Source organism: Asterias amurensis, chromosome 6 (assembly GCF_032118995.1).
Source record: "Asterias amurensis chromosome 6, ASM3211899v1".
Classification (NCBI taxonomy): Eukaryota; Metazoa; Echinodermata; class Asteroidea; order Forcipulatida; family Asteriidae; genus Asterias; species Asterias amurensis.
In genome coordinates this window covers 19,882,126-19,905,018 of record NC_092653.1, presented here as the reverse complement: position 1 = coordinate 19,905,018, position 22,893 = coordinate 19,882,126, and the positions used below count along the sequence as shown (strand labels likewise).

The 22,893-nt window shown below is 39.7% G+C and overlaps 1 protein-coding gene across 2 annotated transcripts in view; it reads right to left on the bottom strand.

Annotated features, from left to right (window-relative positions):
* LOC139938004 (G protein-coupled receptor kinase 3-like) overlaps positions 1 to 20,803 on the bottom strand; it is a 72,459-nt gene extending 51,656 nt beyond the window's left edge. For both annotated transcript variants that reach the window (XM_071933341.1, XM_071933340.1), the window contains exons 1-2: positions 20,159 to 20,803; positions 10,636 to 10,712 (exon numbers count right to left, since the gene is read on the bottom strand). In XM_071933341.1, the coding sequence (XP_071789442.1) occupies positions 10,636 to 10,712; positions 20,159 to 20,271 (190 nt within the window). In that variant the 5' untranslated portion in view covers positions 20,272 to 20,803. The remainder of the gene's footprint in view (positions 1 to 10,635; positions 10,713 to 20,158) is intronic.
* Between the last annotated feature and the right edge of the window lie 2,090 nt (positions 20,804 to 22,893).

The window sequence follows — 22,893 nt, the reverse complement described above, 5'->3', positions numbered from 1 at the left end:
TATTGTCGGCGATGTATATCGTGAATAAAATAATCAATATCGCCCAAGCTTAGTTCTGAAGGGTCTTTTTCTATGGTGGAAAATGGTTGGTAGTTGGAAGGCCCTACCTTGCAGTATTGCATTGCATAGTACAGTGACACCTACATTGTTAGCAATTGATTTCTTCAGAGCATTGGGATAACAAGTATCCTAAAGTTGACTCATGAATACAAAAGTGATATTTGACAGCATTTAAAATTGAGTCTGAGAAGATGCTTAGTCCAATTGCGGTACAAGACACTAATCATGTGCGAGTCCTTTTTTAATTTGAGTATGAACTACAGACTTTAAGTCCTATGACTGTGAGAGCTTTTTGAGAACCGAGTCTGAGTACTACAAAAACTGGACAAAAATTGTAAATCGCACTGCCAAACTGTCAACACAGTAATTTGCAACAATGGTCTACATGTATACACATACATGTAGGCCCTACCCTTGTTTAAAAGGTTAGCATCGGGACTTGAAAGCATTTCTAGGTTTTTAAAACATTGATCTTACATTGCAGTTTCAATCTGAAATGTCTCTCTACTGGATTAATGATGACCTGTTTGTCATGTTTAGACAGATCATGTTTGGAATGTATTCTCTGACATTCTCTGGGTTTTTTTTCCTCATTTTGTTCTAAGCCGTCTATTGGGGATTGAAATCACAATGTTATTTTCACCTCTGGCATTCCCCAAACCAACCTCATCAGACTGCTATGGAGGAAAACCACAGGCTTGTTGCTCTAAATGTTTACTGGACCAGCATAATTCTTAAAAGACTAGAATCAAATTGACAGAAACTGTTCGGACACAACTCAACATACATTTTAACGATTTTTTATTTGATCAAGCACTGAGACATGTAAGAGAAGATTTAAAAGAAAAGATTGAAAGGTATCTGACTCAAAATCAACATTCGAACACATTGTTACAGCATGGTTACAGAGTACAAAGAAAGTTGGACTTGTCCAGTCATTAGCTACATGTAATATAGAGTAAGGACAGAGAAGGAGTTATAACTAGAGCCCTTATTTTTATCTGGCACCAATTACTCTATTGTCCTTACTTTATGGTTTGACCATGCCACTACATGTACAATGTGATGCTTGCTTACATTTAATGAGGCTTCAGTACTGTATACATATTGTAACGGCTGTGCCGATCGACCGGTAGGGGGTGCCAGCACGACTCCCCGTCAGAGCACTGCTGGCGGCCCCTACCATTGCCGTTGTTGCCCTTCAAGTGGACGTGATGCCCCTTGAAAATAGCCAAACATTACGTACTTTTCACCTTTTAAATCCAAGATCCATCGCAGCCTGACCGCTCCCCCAATTAATCCACACCATATCATCCAGCGCTAGCCACCGACGAAGCGAAAACAACACTTGTAAACAAACCTCACCACGCTGCCTCATTTCCACACAAATAGTGCACCGCGACTGGTACCCAGAACTCAGTTTTTGTTGTAACTGAATTTGCATTCATTTTTTCTCTTTGCCGATGAACCTTTAGACTTATTTCAAGTCTGAGACCGCAGTTATTTCAAGAGGGCATCGTTTTGGCCAATAATGCATCGGCTATCAGGAGGACTAAACGACACGATCGCAGACTTGGAACAAAATCTAATGAACAGATATTGTGTTTTAAGGGTAAAAAAAAAGGGCAAGGCAGATTGGAGTGCTAGATAAAAAAAACAGTAGAAGCTAACAGGCGCACGTGCAAAAAGAGTCATTTCAGTTTGGGATCAGTGGTTTTGTTTAAGCTGAAATGGTTTGCCCAAAAATGTTTGCACAGGATTAGTTTGTGCACTTGTGGATCGTGGTACAATCGTGGTTTTGTGCAAATGTGTGCAGGAATAGTTTTGCGCATTTTCCGATAGTGCAGGAATGGTGCGCACAATATGCCGATCATGAACAAATATTTTGTGCAATTTTAAGCCATTGGACACTTTCGGTTAACAGTATTGTCCAAAGGCCCACACTTCGTGTATCACAACTTATAAAATAACGAACCTGTGAAAACTTAGGCTCAATCGGTCATCTGAATCGGGAGAAAATAACGGGAAAACCCACCCTTGTTTCCACACGTTTCGCCGTGTCATGACATGTGTTTAAAATACATCCATACTTCTCGATATCGAAAATTGATAATTGTTTTAATGTTTTCTCAAAAAGTAGAGCATTTCATGGAATAATATTTCAAGAGAAGTCTTTCACCATTACCTTCTGTAAACCCTGTAAGTTATTTGTAAATCTGTGTTGTTGTTTTTTTCTGTTTAGAAAGTGTATTAATGGCTTTAAAGTTGCATTGTCAGATATTTTGCCGATTTGGAGTCAAAAAACAAATTTGAATAGTGAACGAATTTAGAAAGGATATATATTTGTGTAACGAAAAATATAAAAAGTGGAGATTTGTGATGTCAGGAACTATAGTTATAACACTTTTAAATTCTGCATTCCGAGGACTTCATTCTGATTGGCTGACTGCTGGCAAATCTGGCGGCCAATCAGAAGGATTAAGCAAGTGAATGAATATTCATGATGAACACTCATTTTTCACATGACACACGGCGATCGCGATGTACAAGAGTTATATATAAGAACTAGAGGGCGCACTGGCCTATATACGCGCTCCGGCATGCGCGCAGGCGGCCATTTTCTTAGTTGACAAAACCTGGGCTTGGGCTCCGGCTCGTGCTGATATCCGTGCAATATGCGCTGCTCCAAAATGCAGGTTAAATGCAAGCTGCATACACAGCACGCAGCAAGCCTAAGCCTGAGCCGGAGCACAAGCCGTGGTTTGAGAAAGGCCCCTGGCATCCCCCACAGTGTGTTTGTGCGGCCATTTTGTAAGTTGAACAAAACAGCATCGCGTAGCGTTCAATAAACACAAACTCCAACATATGTTTCATATTCAACGCGCCTACATAATGGCTCGCGCTTGTCTCCTTGCAGTCTCGTCGCCTTTGTGTGCGCGTGCGCCCTCTAGTTCTTATATTTAACTCTATGATGTACGCACAGTACATGTACATAATGTATTATAGTATTTACACTGCAACTTATGAATAATACATTTTTCAGCAGTGACGTGAATTATTGTCGGGATCCCGACAATAATTCATTTTAGTTTTTAATTAACTATCACTAATCATTGGTGGATTTTTTCGTGCAACACATCAAATGAAAGCTAAGAACTTTTTATAATCTTTAAAAATAGCTTTTCGAAAATTAAATCAAAATTTGCGGGTAAATCGGCCAAAAATCTGACAATGCAACTTTAACAATGGGATAGTGCAGAAACACTTTGCGCATTTCGACGATCGTCCAAATATTGCTTTTACCACCCAGTTTAAGAATTCTTTGGCCTCCGTGCCCGTATAAATTTGTTTTTGTTTTGCCTTGGTGCCTTTCCTTTGACCTTTGTGTTCTTAAAAATTTGCACCTATCGAAGGTCCAAGTGGCCTGGTACAATACAAGCATACATGTGAGAGTGCCAGTTGACTTGCTCAAATCACGCTGAAGTTATTGACTGACCCTAAACCAAAGCCGTCCTCTCCTCCCTCAAAACTAAGATGCATTTTAATTCCTTATCAACCAATGGATCACAGTGTTTGCACAATATTGTTTTTTTTACAATCATGTACAACCTGCAATGTTTTTTTACAAAGTATATTACTATTCTAATTGTTTAGAATGGCGTACTTGTATCTATGGGGTTGTACAGGGCTATAAGCACAGATACCTGTAATAAATACACGGCTGTACGGTTCCAATAATTGTGCATCATGTCCATATTGCTGTTCACTGTATCATCATTATACAAGGAGTGTTCATTATCATAATTGATGCAGACTACAATTTATTCCCTCTATATCATTTATTGCTGGCCAATAACATCACACATTCTACATTATGTACCATTTAAGGTAATTACACATACTGTACATGTACACGGATGCAAGTATACAACTGTGCAGACCATCTTTGTGCTTCATGATGACAGATGGAGAATATTACAATACACTGGAGCCTAATTTCATCTCCAATGCAAAACAAACACCACCCAACTGTATCAGCTATACTGTGTGTATGAATGCAATCTGCATACAAAAATGCATAATGTTCACTGTATTTAAGACAAGGTTTCATACAGGCCGCGGAACAATTTGCTTACAATGATTGACTGACACTATGAACAAAAACTACAATGCAGGTCACAAAAATACATGTAAATGTCATTTTATCCTTATTTAAAAAAAAATGTTAGTAGTTATTGGCTTTTGACTTTTCTCTGCAAACAGATTTAGTGAGACCACTATGAAGGATTTCTACATGTTTTGCCATGGGAAGGTGCTGACAGTGGCTACCTGGAATGAGCCGTCTGTGAGCAGCTCACCAGATGTACTTAACAGTCAACCTTTGTTTTTATCTGCTCAGTTATCCAAAGTGTGTTTATAATATCAATTTTAAAATGCAGCAATCAAACTTGTACTTGACAAATGTCTGTGTTTAGACCAGATGGAGTCTCTGCTTAGCAGGTACGTGGTACAATCAAGTGCACTGCATGCAGTACAGTAGGGTGACCAACTGGGTCCATTGGCACAGCATGCAGTACAGTAGGGTGACCAACTGGGTCCATTGGCACAGCATGCAGTACAGTAGGGTGACCAACTGGGTCCATTGGCACTACATGTACATGCAGTACAGTAGGGTGACCAACTGGGTCCATTGGCACTGCATGCAGTACAGTAGGGTGACCAACTGGGTCCATTGGCACAGCATGCAGTACAGTAGGGTGACCGACTGGGTCCATTGGCACTGCATGCAGTACAGTAGGGTGATCAACTGGGTCCATTGGCACTGCATGCAGTACAGTAGGGTGACCAACTGGGTCCATTGGCACTGCATGCAGTACAGTAGGGTGACCAACTGGGTCCATTGGCACTGCATGCAGTACAGTAGGGTGACCAACTGGGTCCATTGGCACTACATGCAGTACAGTAGGGTGACCAACTGGGTCCATTGGCACAGCATGCAGTACAGTAGGGTGACCGACTGGGTCCATTGGCACTGCATGCAGTACAGTAGGGTGATCAACTGGGTCCATTGGCACTGCATGCAGTACAGTAGGGTGACCAACTGGGTCCATTGGCACTACATGCAGTACAGTAGGGTGACCAACTGGGTCCATTGGCACTGCATGCAGTACAGTAGGGTGACCAACTGGGTCCATTGGCACTGCATGCAGTACAGTAGGGTGACCAACTGGGTCCATTGGCACTACATGCAGTACAGTAGGGTGACCAACTGGGTCCATTGGCACTGCATGCAGTACAGTAGGGTGACCAACTGGGTCCATTGGCACTACATGCAGTACAGTAGGGTGACCAACTGGGTCCATTGGCACTGCATGCAGTACAGTAGGGTGACCGACTGGGTCCATTGGCACTGCATGCAGTACAGTAGGGTGACCGACTGGGTCCATTGGCACTGCATGCAGTACAGTAGGGTGATCAACTGGGTCCATTGGCACTGCATGCAGTACAGTAGGGTGACCAACTGGGTCCATTGGCACTGCATGCAGTACAGTAGGGTGACCAACTGGGTCCATTGGCACTGCATGCAGTACAGTAGGGTGACCAACTGGGTCCATTGGCACTGCAAGCAGTACAGTAGGGTGACCAACTGGGTCCATTGGCACTACATGCAGTACAGTAGGGTGACCAACTGGGTCCATTGGCACTGCATGCAGTACAGTAGGGTGACCAACTGGGTCCATTGGCACTACATGCAGTACAGTAGGGTGACCAACTGGGTCCATTGGCACTGCATGCAGTACAGTAGGGTGACCGACTGGGTCCATTGGCACTGCATGCAGTACAGTAGGGTGACCGACTGAGTCCATTGGCACTGCATGCAGTACAGTAGGGTGACCGACTGGGTCCATTGGCACTGCATGCAGTACAGTAGGGTGACCAACTGGGTCCATTGGCACTGCATGCAGTACAGTAGGGTGACCAACTGGGTCCATTGGCACTGCATGCAGTACAGTAGGGTGACCGACTGGGTCCATTGGCACTGCATGCAGTACAGTAGGGTGACCAACTGGGTCCATTGGCACAGCATGCAGTACAGTAGGGTGACCAACTGGGTCCATTGGCACTACATGCAGTACAGTAGGGTGACCAACTGGGTCCATTGGCACTGCATGCAGTACAGTAGGGTGACCAACTGGGTCCATTGGCACAGCATGCAGTACAGTAGGGTGACCAACTGGGTCCATTGGCACTACATGCAGTACAGTAGGGTGACCAACTGGGTCCATTGGCACTGCATGCAGTACAGTAGGGTAACCAACTGGGTCCATTGGCACTGCATGCAGTACAGTAGGGTGACCGACTGGGCCCATTGGCACTGCATGCAGTACAGTAGGGTGACTGACTGGGCCAATTGGCACAGCATGCAGTACAGTAGGGTGACCGACTGGGCCCATTGGCACTGCATGCAGTACAGTAGGGTGACCAACTGGGCCCATTGGCATGAATGAGCAACATTGCAGGACCTTTTAGTCAAATAGGCCTACTGTTATAACAACTTGTTCGGGAATGAGTTGAGCTTCAAAGTTTATGCACTGCTTCAAACACGGACTGGACTTTTATCACACGTATACAATATGTGTACATGAGGAGAGTGTGTCTGAAAAAATGCTCTTGGATACATTTATCTTTTTTCGATGAGAAGTCGCATAAAAAAGCAAGCACAAATGACCTGCTGAGAAAGTGACCAATGGTAACCTAACGCAATTATATTACCAATATAAACCACAAGGGGTAAATTTTGAAATGATTTTTGGGGTTGAACAAAGAATTGACTAGAGTGGGATTTGAACCAACGACCTCCGGATTAACGTTCTTTGTTCAACCCCAAAAAGCAATTATATTACACTTAACAGAACACTGACAGAGTACCAGCGAAAAGGAGAAATAAACTACAGTGCAATCTCACATGAACGAGGCACGTTAGAAATGCGATGTGTGTGATCGGGTGTGAATGTTTGTTATGAAATCGCATACAACCTTTGGGATAGAAAACTGGCGCCCAAAATGAGACATGTTTTTCGTTCTAACTTCAGGTTGCATTCATTGAACTGCAGACAAACAAACTGATACTTGACTGTGGTTTTGCAACTAATCCTTTACTTATCATTTAGTAATCCTCACAGCCACAGATTTTCAGAGAATGGGTCTGATGTTTGATGCAAATCATATATATGATATATATGGAATCATATACTGAATTAACTAATCAAATAGTCCCATCTCAAATAGTTGTGAGTGTGACACTAGTCGTGACTAATGTTTATTTCCCAAGATGCATTGAGGTAAAATCAGGCTAGTGCTACGAGCGAAACTTGTCCGGATTTTGAACCAGCGCTCTAAGTCTGTATGACAGGCTTTGAACTGTAGCATAGACAAAACACTAACAGATATGGGCAACATTTGAATGTTAACAATTTTCAAGATGTTTTTGTGGCATTCCGTACAGGCCTCAAATGCTGGCTTTTTAATGTTCTAGTAAAGCGCCCTCTCTTGGTAGAACAGGACAATGACAAGTAAAATGGGACAACGCGCTAACAAAACAAAAAAAACATTGGCTTTAATCAAAGACTAATGCAGAGCATTTTACTGGGTCTAGCCCCAACTCATGTGTCATAATCAAATCGCATTTAATGTGCTTCCTGATGCCAGGTACTCACATGCACGGCTGTTTGATGATCAATGTTTGACGGAAAACAAAAAAACCTGCAGACCGTACTGGCATTAATGGAAAATAAGAGACTGGAAAAAAGTGACACAATTGTTTCACCAAAGAAGGTGCGACTGTTTCATAGTAGTCATGGCAGCATGATTACCTGAGAAGTTTAAAAATTGTAGTCGCAACTCAACTAAGCACTACCGTTGTGTTGCTTGCATGCACTTTCAATTTGGGCATTGGTACAATGGATGAGGAAATAGAGAGTTTTAGCCTCATGTGCAATGCACTTTTATACAGAAGTACATTGTACATGACAAGCAGTGCAAACAAATGTGTACTGCACTATTCCAACAACAAAAAATTGTGCATGGCTTCGCATCATTTTTAAAAATGTCATCATGCAAGACGGACACCTGAATTTGCAGCCCAACTCTTAAGGGTATTTGGCTTCCACAAACAACCATTTTCAAATGCACTTTGTGCACTGCTGCCAAGTAGATAGGTTCCACCCTCATACCCTGCCCAAACAATTATCCCAACCATTAAGAAAATGCTTTAAAATGTTTCTAACTGTGAGAAGGTAAGTCATACCATGGTAATACCAACTCTTGGATCATGTGCCTTTATCATCAAATCTGTTTCTTTGTATTTTTTGTATGCATGTCTTCTGGCATTTCAACTGGTTTTAACAGGCATCTTGTGGATTTGATGTTTCTGCCCAAACTACCATCATCTGCTGCAATATGCACACAATTGAACGCACTGCTATCAATTCCCACACAACACAAACAACACTGCCATGTTTTTGGTTTCAATTAATTTCCACAGCCTACCCTATGCTCTGAAACATAATTGACCTTCTTTTAGGTAATAAATTCATCATCTTCACATTGATTTTTGTATTAAGTCAAGATAATAACACAAAGGCTGGTTTCATACGCCCACACATTTGCCTCTAGAGCTGAACTATCTCTTACCAAAAATGTATGGATTTATGAGAATAATCTGATGTAAAAAAACAACCACCATAAAATGTAGGTACAATGTTATTCTGGTGATACATGTACTTGTAGCTTCTTACTGGTAGTATTAGCCCTAAAGGCCTATATAGGACTCTTTCTCTGTACACAGATACAGAGTCCTAATGCCTAACTATTAAGGCCTGTTTCTGGAGCGGAAAAGTTTCAAAGCTTCATGTACATCAAATCTTACTTGCAACAAGCCACTAATTTCAACAGATTCACTTTTAACGGCGGCAAAAATAAATTCTGCGGTGGGTTGGGGTCGTCATAAATTCTACACAAATCCATAATTTCCATGAAATAATGCAGCTCCCAACGTTAACAAATTCCTTTTTTGATCGTTTTCTCAGTGTCGTCTGTCGCCGTGCATGTGCGTATACATTCGCGTGCAAGACGTAAGATGCATAAATTCTTGGTCACTATATCTTGAATGCACAGCATTAACACGTAAACGCAACGCAATAATCACGCGTCGTGCCTCTTGCGTTTTGCATACACACAGCAGACTGTGAGAGCTGCATTATTTCATGAAAATTAAGGATTTGTGAAGAATGACGACCAAAACCCACCGCAGAAAAATATATGAAATGAAATTGCCATGAAATGTAAATCTTGTGAAATTAGTGGCTTGTTGCGGGAAAGAGTTGGACCCTGATATCCAGGACATCACTGTAGTATAACACGAAAGAGTAAGGCCGCCAGGGCTATGGTAGTATTTACTGTCATTACCAGCGTATAAGACAAACATGTAGCTTGTCTGATTTTCAAAAGTAAAGATAAAGTCACTGCGTCTTTTTCAACGGTGCGCCTTATCTGATATCACTTGAGTTCAATGTGATGAAAACTCTTTAGAATCTACTGTAAAATCATTCCTTTTGTTTGTCCTACTTGTTATCATTTTCCTTAAATTAAACTGTTTACATACATGTAGTGTAGTTTTTGCTTTTATGAACCTTACCGAAAAACAAATCACTGGCCATGGCTGCTGCTTCAGTTATAAAGGCCCCTAATAGACTGTGCAAGTCTCGCGCGTATTGGATGAAGTTTTTTGTAGGAGCGGTTTTTGTTTTATCCATAGTTTCTTAGTTTACCATGAAAATTACAAGTTGTTGGAAATGTAATAGGAATTACAAGTTGTTGGAAATGTAATAGGCCTAATTTACAAAATATATCAAGGTAAAATCAATTCAATAATTGAAAGAAAAAAAACCAAGAATTCAATTTGACCTCAGCTTCCTGTTACTTGCAAATAAGTTAAGAATGTGTGCCCACCTGCAACCTCAAAACTTATGCACTTAACGCTTGCTTTGGTCTCGCAGGCGTCAGCTTCATCTTTAAAGTCCGAGTTACTGAAATTGTGACTCAAGGAGAGACTCAGGAACGAGTCTAGTCTTGGTTACAAGACGCAGTTGTGTAGTCACGAAAACCTAACCACTATCTAAACCGCTGTCATCCCAATAACCACTTGCCACTAGAGGGCGCTCTCATTCCCGTAACCGCTCTCACATCAAAAACCGCTCTCACAGGAGCAGTTCGTGGTGATAGCGGGTACGAGAATGATAGCACCCTCTAGTGGCAAGTTGTTCGTGGGGCAGTGAGAGCAGTTTGGAGAACGGTTAGGTTTTGGTGACTACATGGTTAGTGTCTACACAACTGGAGTTAATTGGAACCAAGTCTGAGTCCTAAACTGAGTCCTAAACTCTGCATTGGTTTCAGTCAAAATTAAAGGCACCGATATATTTCCAGTATTGTGATCAAAAGTTAAACAGTGAGCTGTACAATCTACGTGTCAGTTGTACACTTCATCCATTGCTTACTGACTCACAGTATACTTACCAAGTTTTTGTTTGAAAATCTTCTCAAATGTTATTTCATCTCTTTCTTCCAGATATTTGTACATTACACTTCGTATGCTGTGAATAAAGAGAACAAGAACAATACTTTTACTACGTCTTTTGTTCATGTCAAGGTAATACATAAATGCAAAGATTCTGCAACATTTTAAGAGAATCCCACTTGTCCAAGGAATTGTACGCAGCTTTAGCTCCTTTCACTCGACAGCAATTTAGCAAGGGTCCCTTGCTAAACTGTAGCATGGTTGTAAGACTTTACAAAATGCACCTCGTGTGAAAGGACAATAATTTTTGAAGTGTCTGGGTCCCTTGTCAAATCTTGTCCAACATTGCTACATTTTGTAGGAGGTCCGAACCTACAACAAAATCTTACACTAGCGGAAGTTTTGACCAAGGACGTGGGCTACATCATCGAGTGAAAGGAATCCTTGTTTATTGAACGACGTCCTAGGTGAAAATGCCCATACAGCGCATGCTATTGTGGGTGCTAGATGTTGTCCAACTAAGGTGATCAGGATTACCCATTCGTCATAATATCACTCTCATGTCGCACAAGGGTTGTTAGTTTTTTAACTTTGCAGTGGGAAAGCTAACAAAAACAGTCACACACGGTGATATCAAATAAACAATCCACGTCAATTTTGTAGCTAGGGACCCTGGCTACATTTTGGCCCTGTGAAAAGGGCTTTTATCGTTGAATGAAAACCAAGACAAACAACCAGGAATAATGAAATATACCTATCATGAAAAATTACCGTACCATTAGTTGAGAGTTATCCCTATTATTATTACATACTCGGTATACATGTGAACATCCATAGGTGAGAACATCATCGAAGCTATTGTACCATTCACTACCACATAAATTTATGGATTTAAACACACTCCCACAAAACACCACTACACTGCGATTACACTACATCCAGAGAGGTGGATTGAGATCCATCATTTTGAACACGACCACAGATCATGATGTGTTGTGTTTACACCTCTGCTTGATCCAGCTCTTGATCCAACCAGTGCTTGATCCCACTTTTGATCAAAGCAGTCACAGAAAAACACATTACACAAGCAAAAACACTACTAGGCCTGTTGCTAACAAAACTGGAAATGACCACATTGAATGCTTGATCCACCTTTGCATGTACTATTGTTTAATGGAAGTCACCTTTTGAGGGTTGGACCCTGTTCAAAAGGTGGATTAAAAATGCAGGATCTTGAACTGGGTCTGATCTTGCTTTTTTGCAGTTATCCTGTTAATCCACACTGCAGATCCTGATCAAATCCGGGTCTGATCCACCTTTTTCCTGGGTCTAATGTAAATGAGGTCAATAATCTCACACCTAAAGTTGTTTAGCATGTTTAGTAGACAATGTACACAGGCAGTGGCAGCTTAGTTTTTTTGCGCAGTGAACATGCTGCATGAACAATCTGTTTACTCAAATGAAACTAAGAAAAGCAACACTGAAACCATTCGACATGTTTGATGTTGTTGTGCTTCCAAATGCTAGGAACATTTAGTACATTTTTCATTACACTCCTAATTCATAAAAGCGTGACATTTTTGACATGTATATTGGGGAAAAAAGTATAACAAATCTAAATTTAGAGCTACAAAGCTTGGACTGTTTCACCAATAAACTTATATGATGTGTATCACAATAGAATAACCTCATTCCTTCCCTGAATCATACATGTAATGTACCTTCCCTTAATTGCGTACATACATTTAGCAAAAAGTATTTCCTTGTGACTGTATATAAAATACATTTCAGCTTTATTATTTCTAAATAATATATACCAACATGACTAATAACACACATTGCCTGTGAAAACCAGCTATAGGCCTACCCATAGACTCTGTTGTACTGTGATTAATGTCATTTTTATGGAAACAAAGTTAGCGCTGTTTTATGCCCTAAGATGCACATATGAATAGTCAGTTACAAACCATTATACATGTATGGGGGAAGAAAACAGATGTTTGTCTTGAGAAACTGCTCTCATTTTGATGTAAAGTGTACAGGGTCCTTTTCCCATGAAGGCTGCTTTTCTCTTTGGAATGTTGATGGGAATGTGTAAGTACTGAACCTCAAGGAGTATATTTATTTTGTGGACAACAAATACATGGTACACATACATGAGGTAAATACATGTACTGTAGAAAGTGCAGCAATTTTAAAAATGAAAACAACATAGATTTTGTGTTCTTTTTTTGTTATCATTCTCTGTTTCATGAAGTGTTTTCAAACATTTAGTGTATAATCTTAAAAAATATATACTTCGTTTAGTCAAGAGGAGACACATTGAAATCTTGAACCACGCGTGTTGAAGACCCTATGTACACTAAAAAGGGTTTAAAAGCATGATTCCTCAATGAAAGCCACTTTGGAGTGTCATGTTTTTGGCAGTGATGAGGTTACTTGACAACGAATAAGTCAGACTTAAAGTCACCTGAAAGTGGTATTGTGTCAAAATAAAGCTTTTGTCACTAAAATATGTGATTTGATGAGTGGAATGTGAATAAACAGTTAACTAAGGTTCTAAAAAATTAGTTTCCATTATATTTACAAATTTAAAAGTAGGCCCAACCCGAGAGGGCCCTGTTTGTTACGTCAATCGAGGCACGATTGACGTCACCAAAGGGGTAGGCGGAGTCACCCACCAAACAACTTTATCTTTTTTGTAAACATATAAATCGTAACAAACAATTACTCAAACAAAAATTTGTTTGTTCATAAACATATACTCTAAAGTTTGCATTTATAAATAAAAATTCTATTTCCAGGTGACTTTAATGTTCACAACACAAGTCATTGCTGGTTGACTGAACGATGTAAACATGTAGGCAATTATGTCAGAATTCATATGAAAAATAGGGACGAGTTTAAATTGTGAACTAGTCAGCAGGACCACTTGTGAGTGTATTTTGACTGGTCCTCGATTGAACTACTATTAAGAGAGAATGCTGAATGTATTCACATCATCAACAACAATGCACAATTTTAATTTTGTTATCATCTGAGCTTTATTCACTTATAAAAAGATATTAACCAATTTTTAAAAAGCTGCGCCAATAATTTTAATGCATACTATGTACATGTACATTGTTATAAAAAGTGTCTGTGTCTACAGTTTTAAACATGTGCATCTGTGAAGAAAACCAGCTTTATTGAAGTCAATCAACCACAACATAAAGTCTGAAGAATCTAGGGCGCACAAACTGGAAATAAGCTGTGGGCAAATTTGTATTTTCTGATGTATTGTGAATGGCATAGCCAACCTGCATTAAATGTAAATCACAGGACAGGAGGTCATGGTGACTTTACACCGCGGAGTGCCTTCAGGAAATGATATGTGCAGGTGAAAGGGGAAATAAACTCCGAGGTACAAAATTAATCTCAATCACCTAAGCTAAGCTTTGCTACAAAAACACAGGAAAAGAGAGGATTTTAGTTTTATTGTTAGTTTAATAGTGTTTGAATAACAATGAAGTTGATGAGGAACTACATGTGCACTTGTAGAATTCCATTATAAACAAGTGCAGGCATTGGATGCACATTCATGAGATGTAAGGTGTGTTGTGTCTATGATCCTCAAATCTCGGAATTGAGCAGAATAATCTCAACTCTTTAGGAGGGCAAGTGACAAGATTTGAATTTAAATGGTTTTAAATTTAATGAGTTGTTTGAAGGTCTTAGTTTAGAGGATTACATCATGGATTGCATGTCAATTGAAACATTTGTTTTAAAAGCAAAGTTTCACAATTATAGGCCTATCCATTGCTGTATGACAGACCTATCCATTGCTGTATGACAGGCCTATCCATTGCTGTATTAATAAAAAGGGATTGGAGTACTTTTTGTACAAAAAAACACACAACAGATTTTCATTAAACTTACACCGTTTGAAGATATTGGTATCAGAAGCTGCCCTTAAAATACTACTTGCTGAGGTGCTGTAGTTTTTGAGAAATGAGTAAAACAATGTCACAAAAATATGCTTAGGCCTCTTTGTATGTACGTGCTAAAATTATTTCCATGACTTTTTATTACTCATTTCTCAAAAACTACAGCACCTCAGTAAGTAATATTTTAAAAGGGAAGCTTTCTACCATCATTATATTCATCCCTGCATATTTGGTGACCAACAAAACATGTCCAGAAGGTCAATCGACTGATAATGCCAATCTGACAAGTATTTTAATATTTTTGTGTATGAAAATAAAAAACACAAACATTCCACAAACAGTAAGTCTAGCTCATTATGGAATGAGGTTGTAGCCCATGGCTGAGCTACATGTACGTAGCTGTAGAACATGACTTTGGAACAAGGTGTTTTTAAACTCTACATTTAAGTCTACTTACACATATGTAAAGTACATACATGTAATGTACGTTAATGTACGTAAATGTACGTACATGTGTATCATGTAGGCTACTGTAATCCTAAGTGATGCGGACTTGCTGCTTTTATGCGTCTATTCGGTCTATTAATACGTACATCAATGTCTGAATCTTATTCTAATGATTTTTTTGTATGTGCCACAACTTAAATTCTGGAAAATTATAATTGAGTACATTTCTACTTTAATATTGATGTGGTACGCTCTTGTAATACATCATAAGAATACAATATGTCTAACATATAAACAACACCCATCTGGACTTTTTGTATTCTGTCAGTTATCATAATTAAATATGTCATAATGTGTATATCATGTAAATTGTATTACCACAGTATATTTATTTAACTATTGCTATTTTATGGTTTTTTTTGTGACCTGTCGAGTAGTCCATTTGACTTGGAAGGATTTTGAACAGCTTTTGAGTAAAATGGGCCACTTCCGCAGACAGGTGCCCGCCAAATGCCAGTCGAATTCTAACTTTTATTGCTATAAATCGGTTTGCAACTTCTAATTTCTTTTTTAAACAATTATTGCCAGGGTTTCCTCATCCACAGGATTTATTTGTGAGATTCCAAGAATAAAAAAATATCAAAAAAGATTACTGTTACAAGAAAATCATTTTCAAAGTAGAATAAAGGGTTCTGTTTCTTATTCCACCCTATTGTGTTTAATGTGAATCAATCAATCACATAGCCATTCCCCAAAGACACTAATAATAATATCAAGAAAAACAAAAACAAAAACTAATAAGCCAAAATGTGGAATTCTGGTATCTCGGAAATGTATACCTCTATAGAGGAAATTGCCTATCATTCAATTGTTTGTGTACATTGCACAAATAGTGGGAATTATGATTGGTCAAGTGAGATAGGAACACTGTCTCGCACCAAACAGTGGGCTGGGGTAACCATTGTTTTTATACACTGCACATGACATTAGCCATCACTGTTGACCATCGTTTAAAAAATAATAATAATATTTACAATCACGCACATTGCAAATGCACAGTGTACTTGGATACAGTGTGCATGTTGTATCCTGAAATTTATGGTAGGAACCAGCACATTACAATACAATTGGTAATAATTAATGTATTTTCCTTGAATAAATTGTTTTCTTCTAAATATTGGTATAAAAAACAAATGAAATGTTAACAGATTAAAAGTGGTTAAAGTCAGACATTCTCTGTCCACAGAGAATCCATCATATCAAGGCGGATTACAGAGTTTTCCTTGACTACTACATGTACATAATACACAATATCATTATGTTGGGCAAGTCATCTGCAAAGTTAACCAACCCAATAACTTTAACTACATTGTATCATGTGTACATTACACATCTTAGCCAAATACAATTAACTAGGGTAAAGTTTAACAATGCATTGCATTATAAATGCTCCAGGGATCACCAAGGGCATTGTGTAGCACAATATACATGTATACAAGTAAAAGCAGGCCATAATTGTTTCAGAATACTAACTCTGTTCAATTATAAAAAATCATAAAAGCAATGGCATCTGTTTCCATAAACGGTTTGCATTGTTTCTGCTAAACGAATAAGGCAGTTTAAAAAACAAACAAACAAATAAACAAACATTGTATACCTTTTTTTGTGTGAAAATGTTTGTAAGCCCCACCTTAGCCCCACTATGCTATCCAAGGAGAATGACTGAAATCTATACTGTTGGGGGAAACTGTCTATAAATCGGAATCCTCACACAAGTGTTATCAAGCATTTTGTAAAGTAGGCCACTGCCCAGGCTAGTAAACTGTGTAATTTACTTCCCATGAGAAATCTTATTAGCACAATTTTTTAACAAAACATGTCATCTACGTAGTCATAATGTCTTTATGATCACAATTTTTTTTTTTAAGGTATGTCTACAGCAGACTTTGGCTACATCATTCTGAAAGCTCAATTACATATTGTACTACCAGCATTTATCAACTACTGTGCTAATTGTTAATGTGAACAGTATTTGGTTCCAAACTGTATCTCGGAAACAGGACTTGCATAAAATAAAATTAATTTTTGGTGTGTGTTCATTTTGGCCATAATGGAACAGTTTGACAAAGTTTCATGTCAATCTGAAAAGGATCACCTGGGGGCCCTCTGATTGATTTGCCATGAAATGACCCAATCAAGATTGTAAGATGGGTTCTCCCTGCTGCCTATTACTAAAAATCAAAGTAAAAGATGTTCAATGAAACTACACGCTAAGACAGGAGCCATGGTGTTTTGTACACCATTCATAAATACGCTTCACAGTTTCGCTACTCCTACATGTATATGAGCCTATTCGGAATTGCAGCTGCGCATGTCTGTTTCTGCTGACAACGAAATTTGTAGTTCTCCCGTGACCTTCCAGCAGGTAGTGTCAAAAGGTCACGGGAGATTACAAATTGCGTTGTCAGCAGAAACAGACATGCGCAGCTGCAGTTCCAAATAGACTTATTGGTGGAGAACGCGTCACATTGTGTGTTAAAACGGTTGATAATGACCAGCTGGAGTCGATTATAACCGACTGGCTTCCGTGTGTCAGGCTCGCAAGCTAACGCGCGCCAATATTATCATGTGGAACGTGATTCATAGCTATTAGGAAAAAAAAATCAAACCTTGAATTTTCAATTGTTGAGTGTTCATAATTGTATTTTTTAAACGTTTTTTGACAAAGGGGCATAAGTTGAGCTGATTTGGTCGTCGGAGTTGCAAGATAACTATGAAAGAAAAAAAAACACCCTTGTAGCACGAAGTTGTGTGCTTTCAGATGCTTGGTTTCGACACCTCAAATTCTAAATCTGAGGTCCTGAAATCAAATTCTGGGAAAATTACTTCTTTCTCGAAAAGTACGTCACTTCAGAGGGAGGCGTTTCTCACAAGGTTTTATACTATCAACCTCTCCCCTTTACTCGTTACCAAGTGAGGTTTTATGCTGATAAATATTTTGAGTAGTTACCAATAGTGCAGTGCCTTTAAAGGCAGTGGACACTATTGGTAAGTGTCAAAGACTAGCCTTCACAGTTGGTGTATCTCAACAAATATTCATAAAATAACAAACCTGTGAAAATTTGAGCTCAATCGGTCATCAAAGTTGCGAGATAATAATGAGAGAAGAAAACACCCTTGTCACACGAATTTGTGTGCGTTAAGATGGTTGATTTTGAGACCTCAAAATCTAAACTTGAGGTCTCGAAATCAAATTCATGGAAAATTACTTCTTTCTCGAAAACTATGGCACTTCAGAGGGAGCTGTTTATCACAATGTTTTATACCACCAACCTCTCCCCATTACTTGTCACCAAGAAAGGTTTTATGCTAATAATTATTTTGAATAATTACCAATTGTGTCCACTGCCTTTAAATCAATAATTAAATTTACCTTTTATTTCTTTAATTTGTGTCACCTTTAGGGAAATAGGCCTAGATAACTATATATATTTTTAAAATTCCAAAATAGCATTTCAGAGTTATTATCAATAACATTGTCGGTAAAATATTCCCTGCAAAAATTGATTTATAATTAGTCCATGCAGATAATTAAAGAGTAGAATGTCAGCAAAGGAAACAACAAATTATGCAACATACGGATAAGTTTCCATATGGCCCCACCATTTTTTCATTCGACATGAAATAATATATTATCTAATTTAACTCATTGAGAATGAGATCCTTTTTTGTAAAAATGGTGAAAAAGTGGTGACGCCATACGGTAGTGGAAGCCAAAACTGTCAACATGTAAGAAAAGACTGGATTTTCACTGGAAGGAGGAAAAGATAGGATATGGGGTCACCAAGGCCATGCCTAATTAATCTACCCATTAAACCGCAAGAAACAAGTAGGAAAGTTAGCATTTAACTTTCCGTATGGCGCCACCACTTTTTCATTCACTTTTACAAAAAGGATAGCTCATTGAGGTAAATTAGATACTATTGTTATTTCATATCGAATGAAAAAGTGGTGGCGCCATACGGAAACATTTCCGAAAGTTATCCCACCATGCTGCCAATTAATGTCAAATTTGTGAGCATGTGTACATCATAGGTCACAGTCATAAAAGTGAGCTCTATCTTACTACTCGTATTATACTGTACTAGATTGGATTGTTGGATGTCGGACACTTCGTACCATTGCCACTTCTTACCCTGGACACTCTGTACTTTCGGGACACTTCATACCATAACCAAATTGGTCACTTCCTACCGTCGTACCCTGGGTGGGGTACGAAGTCACCATCACCTGAATTATTTCAAACCCTCACCTCAGTCAGTACCTTCATTAAAATGTGTATAATTTATTGAAACAAATTAATGTTCCTTTAGATAAAAAATGAATAATACTTAGGCCTAATGAACTGTAATTTTTGTTTGAATATGTGTGAATGTAATTTTTTATGTGAAATTAATATTTTGTACCGCAAGGAAAACATCTTACGCCAATATTTTTTACAAATCACGCAATCATCAAAATGGCTCCTTGGTCCCAACAAAATAGTAACAATTGGTTTGATTTGCTTTTTTTTATCTCATAATCATCTGATCACAATGCAAAATAATCATAAACAGAAATCCCAAATCAGTACGAAGGTAGGAAGTGTTTCGTGAGAAGGTAAGAAGTGTCTTGTGAGAAGGTACAAGGTTTCCAAGGTACGAAGAGTCCAAAGTCACTTGAAAAGGTACGAAGTATGTGTAGAGTCTAGTAATAGTAGGGTACAAAGTGGCAAAGGTACGAAGTGTCCTGACAGTGACACCGAGGTGTTTCGACCATGGTTTTTGACTGTCAACATGTTGACAGACCGCGGGTTTTCTCCGTTTCATCTTGCCTGCAAAAGTAAACAAGAGCTTTGCAAAACAATTCTTTTTGAGAAGAACTAACTACTATACATACAAAGGGAGAACAAAGAGAACTTGACAATTTTAAAGGGACGACAAACAGTGTGTGGGTGTGTGACTGTAGCTGAATAGTCAAATTAGTGTGATTTTTACAGTAAATCATGCAAAATTAATTGTAGCCGGCTGTGTTCTCCTAGATCCTGTTTACTACTAAACACGCTGCAGGAATCCAGGCAGTTGTACGTGTACTAAATTAACCAACATACCTGGGATCTGGCAGTACAATCTTCTTGCTAGCTCTGGCTGCAGGAGTAGATTTACTCTTCTCCATAGCCATGAGATAGCTCACATCAGCGAGTACAGCTTCAAGATCCGCCATCTTTACTGTCTAGTGTTAGCTGCCTAGCTTTTTAGACGTTGATGATAAATGAGTAAATTGCTAGCTGCACCCTGTAGTAATGGCGGCTAACCAGCCTCTACTTATTTCCTACGTGAACATAGCAGCAGTTGTCGTGGAGTAGAAATAAAATTCCCTAGCTATCCCGACAGTTTGGTGCGTAGGGCTTTGCCAGCGATGCAAAATAATCCACCGTCAAAGACTTGGCATTTAAGGGAAGGTTAGGCAACAAAATGTAAAACAATATCCAACGCCCAAGTATTCAAGATGTCTTCTCTGTCGTCATGGATGTTGTCTGCTGAACCAATTTAGATCTAAATTAGAAGCATTTTGGACTTGCTTTATGGTTCAAATGTGGAACATTCTCGGCCACAGCGAGCACACAGAAAATAGTAGTCATCACTCGGTCGTCGTGCATCTCTCAACGTTGCAATCAAGCCCCCATCCGTAGTACGCGTACGTATGTCCGTACAGTACAGCTGCTCAGCTTGCTAGCTCGCTCGCTAGACGGACCTAACCGGAAAACATAGGACCTGCCTTTTTTCCCCAACAATGATTGGTGTGCATGTCGCTAAGACCACGGTCAATGACGTCATTCACTGCTTAGCATTTATTATGTTCATTAAATTATGATGGTCATTGTCAAGATGCGGGCTGCATTGCTCGATCCATGGAGATACCTCCATGATTTCCACACATGCAGGTAACGGGCGGAGGAGGCGAGCGGTCCCGTTTGCTATCCCCAAGAGCAACAGCCGAAAATTATTCTAATTTTGTCATACCTGCGTAAGATTGTGTAAATGATGGACAAAATGGCAAACGGAATATACGAAAATCGTCTTTCAATTCAGCGCATGAATGTGTTGTTATTTCTGGGCTCGCTACAACAACGAATGAGAATTCACTCATCAATCATGGGATAAATTACACAAACTATAATATTATTGTCTTAAAATTTTGTTTAGGGCGCTATAATATTTTTATTACTTTGTGTTTATGTTGAAGCAAGCTGCTGCTGCTGATGTATGCTGCTGCTGCTGCTGCTGCTGATGTATGCTGATGTATGCTGTTGCTGCTGCTGCTGATGTATGCTGATGTATGCTGTTGCTGCTGCTGCTGATGTATGCTGCTGCTGCTGCTGCTGCTGCTGTTGTTGTTGCTGATGCTGCTGTGTTGCTGCTGTTGCTGTTGCTGCTGTTGCTGATGCTGGTGTGTTGCTGCTGCTGCTGTTGCTGTTGCTGATGCTGTTGTGTTGCTGCTGCTGCTGCTGCTGCTGTTTCTGCTGCTGCTGCATGTTGCTGCTGGTATGCTGCTGCTGCTGCTGGTTTGCTGCTGCTACTGCTGCTGCATGCTGTTGCTGACTGACTGCTGTTTCGGTTGCTGCTGCTGCTGTTGCTGATGATGTTGCTGTTGCTGTTGCTGCTGTTGCTGCTGCTGCTGCATGGTGTTGCTGCGTTGCTGCTGCTGCTGCTACTGCTGCTGCTGCATGGTGTTGCTGCGTTGCTGCTGCTGGTTTGCTGCTGCTACTGCTGCTGCATGCTGCTGCTGTTGCTTCTGTTTCGGTTGCTGCTGTTGCTGTTGCTGCTGCTAGCTGCTGCTGTTGCTGCTGCATGTTGCTGCTGCTGCATGTTGCTGTTGCTGTTGCTGCTGCTGTTGCTGGTTTGCTGTACTGCTGCTGCATGCTGCTGCTGTTGCTGCTGTTTCGGTTGCTGCTGTTGCTGCTGCTGCTGCATGCTGCTGCTGTTTCGGTTGCTGCTGCTGCTGTTGCTGATGATGCTGCTGTTGCTGTTGCTACTGCGCTGCTGCTGCTGCTGTTGTTCAGAAGAAACGGTCTGACTTGTTTAACTCATTGTGAAGAATCCAGAACATAATGTATCTTTTTAAAATTTATATAACCAATCAAGAGCGGATTTTCCCGATACGCTAAGCTTGCCAACTCGTCCACGCAGGTAGCATGCAATCACGTTGGCCAGCGTTGGCACGACTTTGCGGACGTTGTGTCAAAGCACTGCCCTGGTAACACTGACGTCGGCCTTACAATGGGGCTTGGGTGACTAAGTGATGCTGGAAAGGTGTCGGTAAACCTGGACTGTTTTAAAGGCCGCCATCGCCTTAGCATGGGGATTGGGTTAGCATGCCAGCCCGACCGCGTACGACATTGGTGAATATTTGCACCCCAATCCAACCATAATAATGCAATTTTCAAAATATAAAATTAAGTCTATTTAATACTTGTCTTCAATTAATTTTAACACAATAAGAATGCCCGCTGTATCCGGTTTAAAAGGCAGTGGACACTATTGGTTTTTACCACAAACCTTACTTGATTACGAGTTATGGTGTGTACATATGAGGTTGATATTATAAAACATTGTGAGAAACGGCTCCCTCTGAAGTAATGTAGTTTTCGAGATATATAAGTAATTTTCCACGACTTGGATTACGAGACCTAAGATTTAGAATTTGAGGTCTCGCTTTCAAGCATCTGAACGCAAACAACTTCGTGTGGCAAGGGTGGGTTTTTTTCTTTCAATTTATCTCGCAAGTTCGATGACCGATTGAGCTCAATTTGTCGTGCTTTGTTAAATTTTATGCACGATGAGA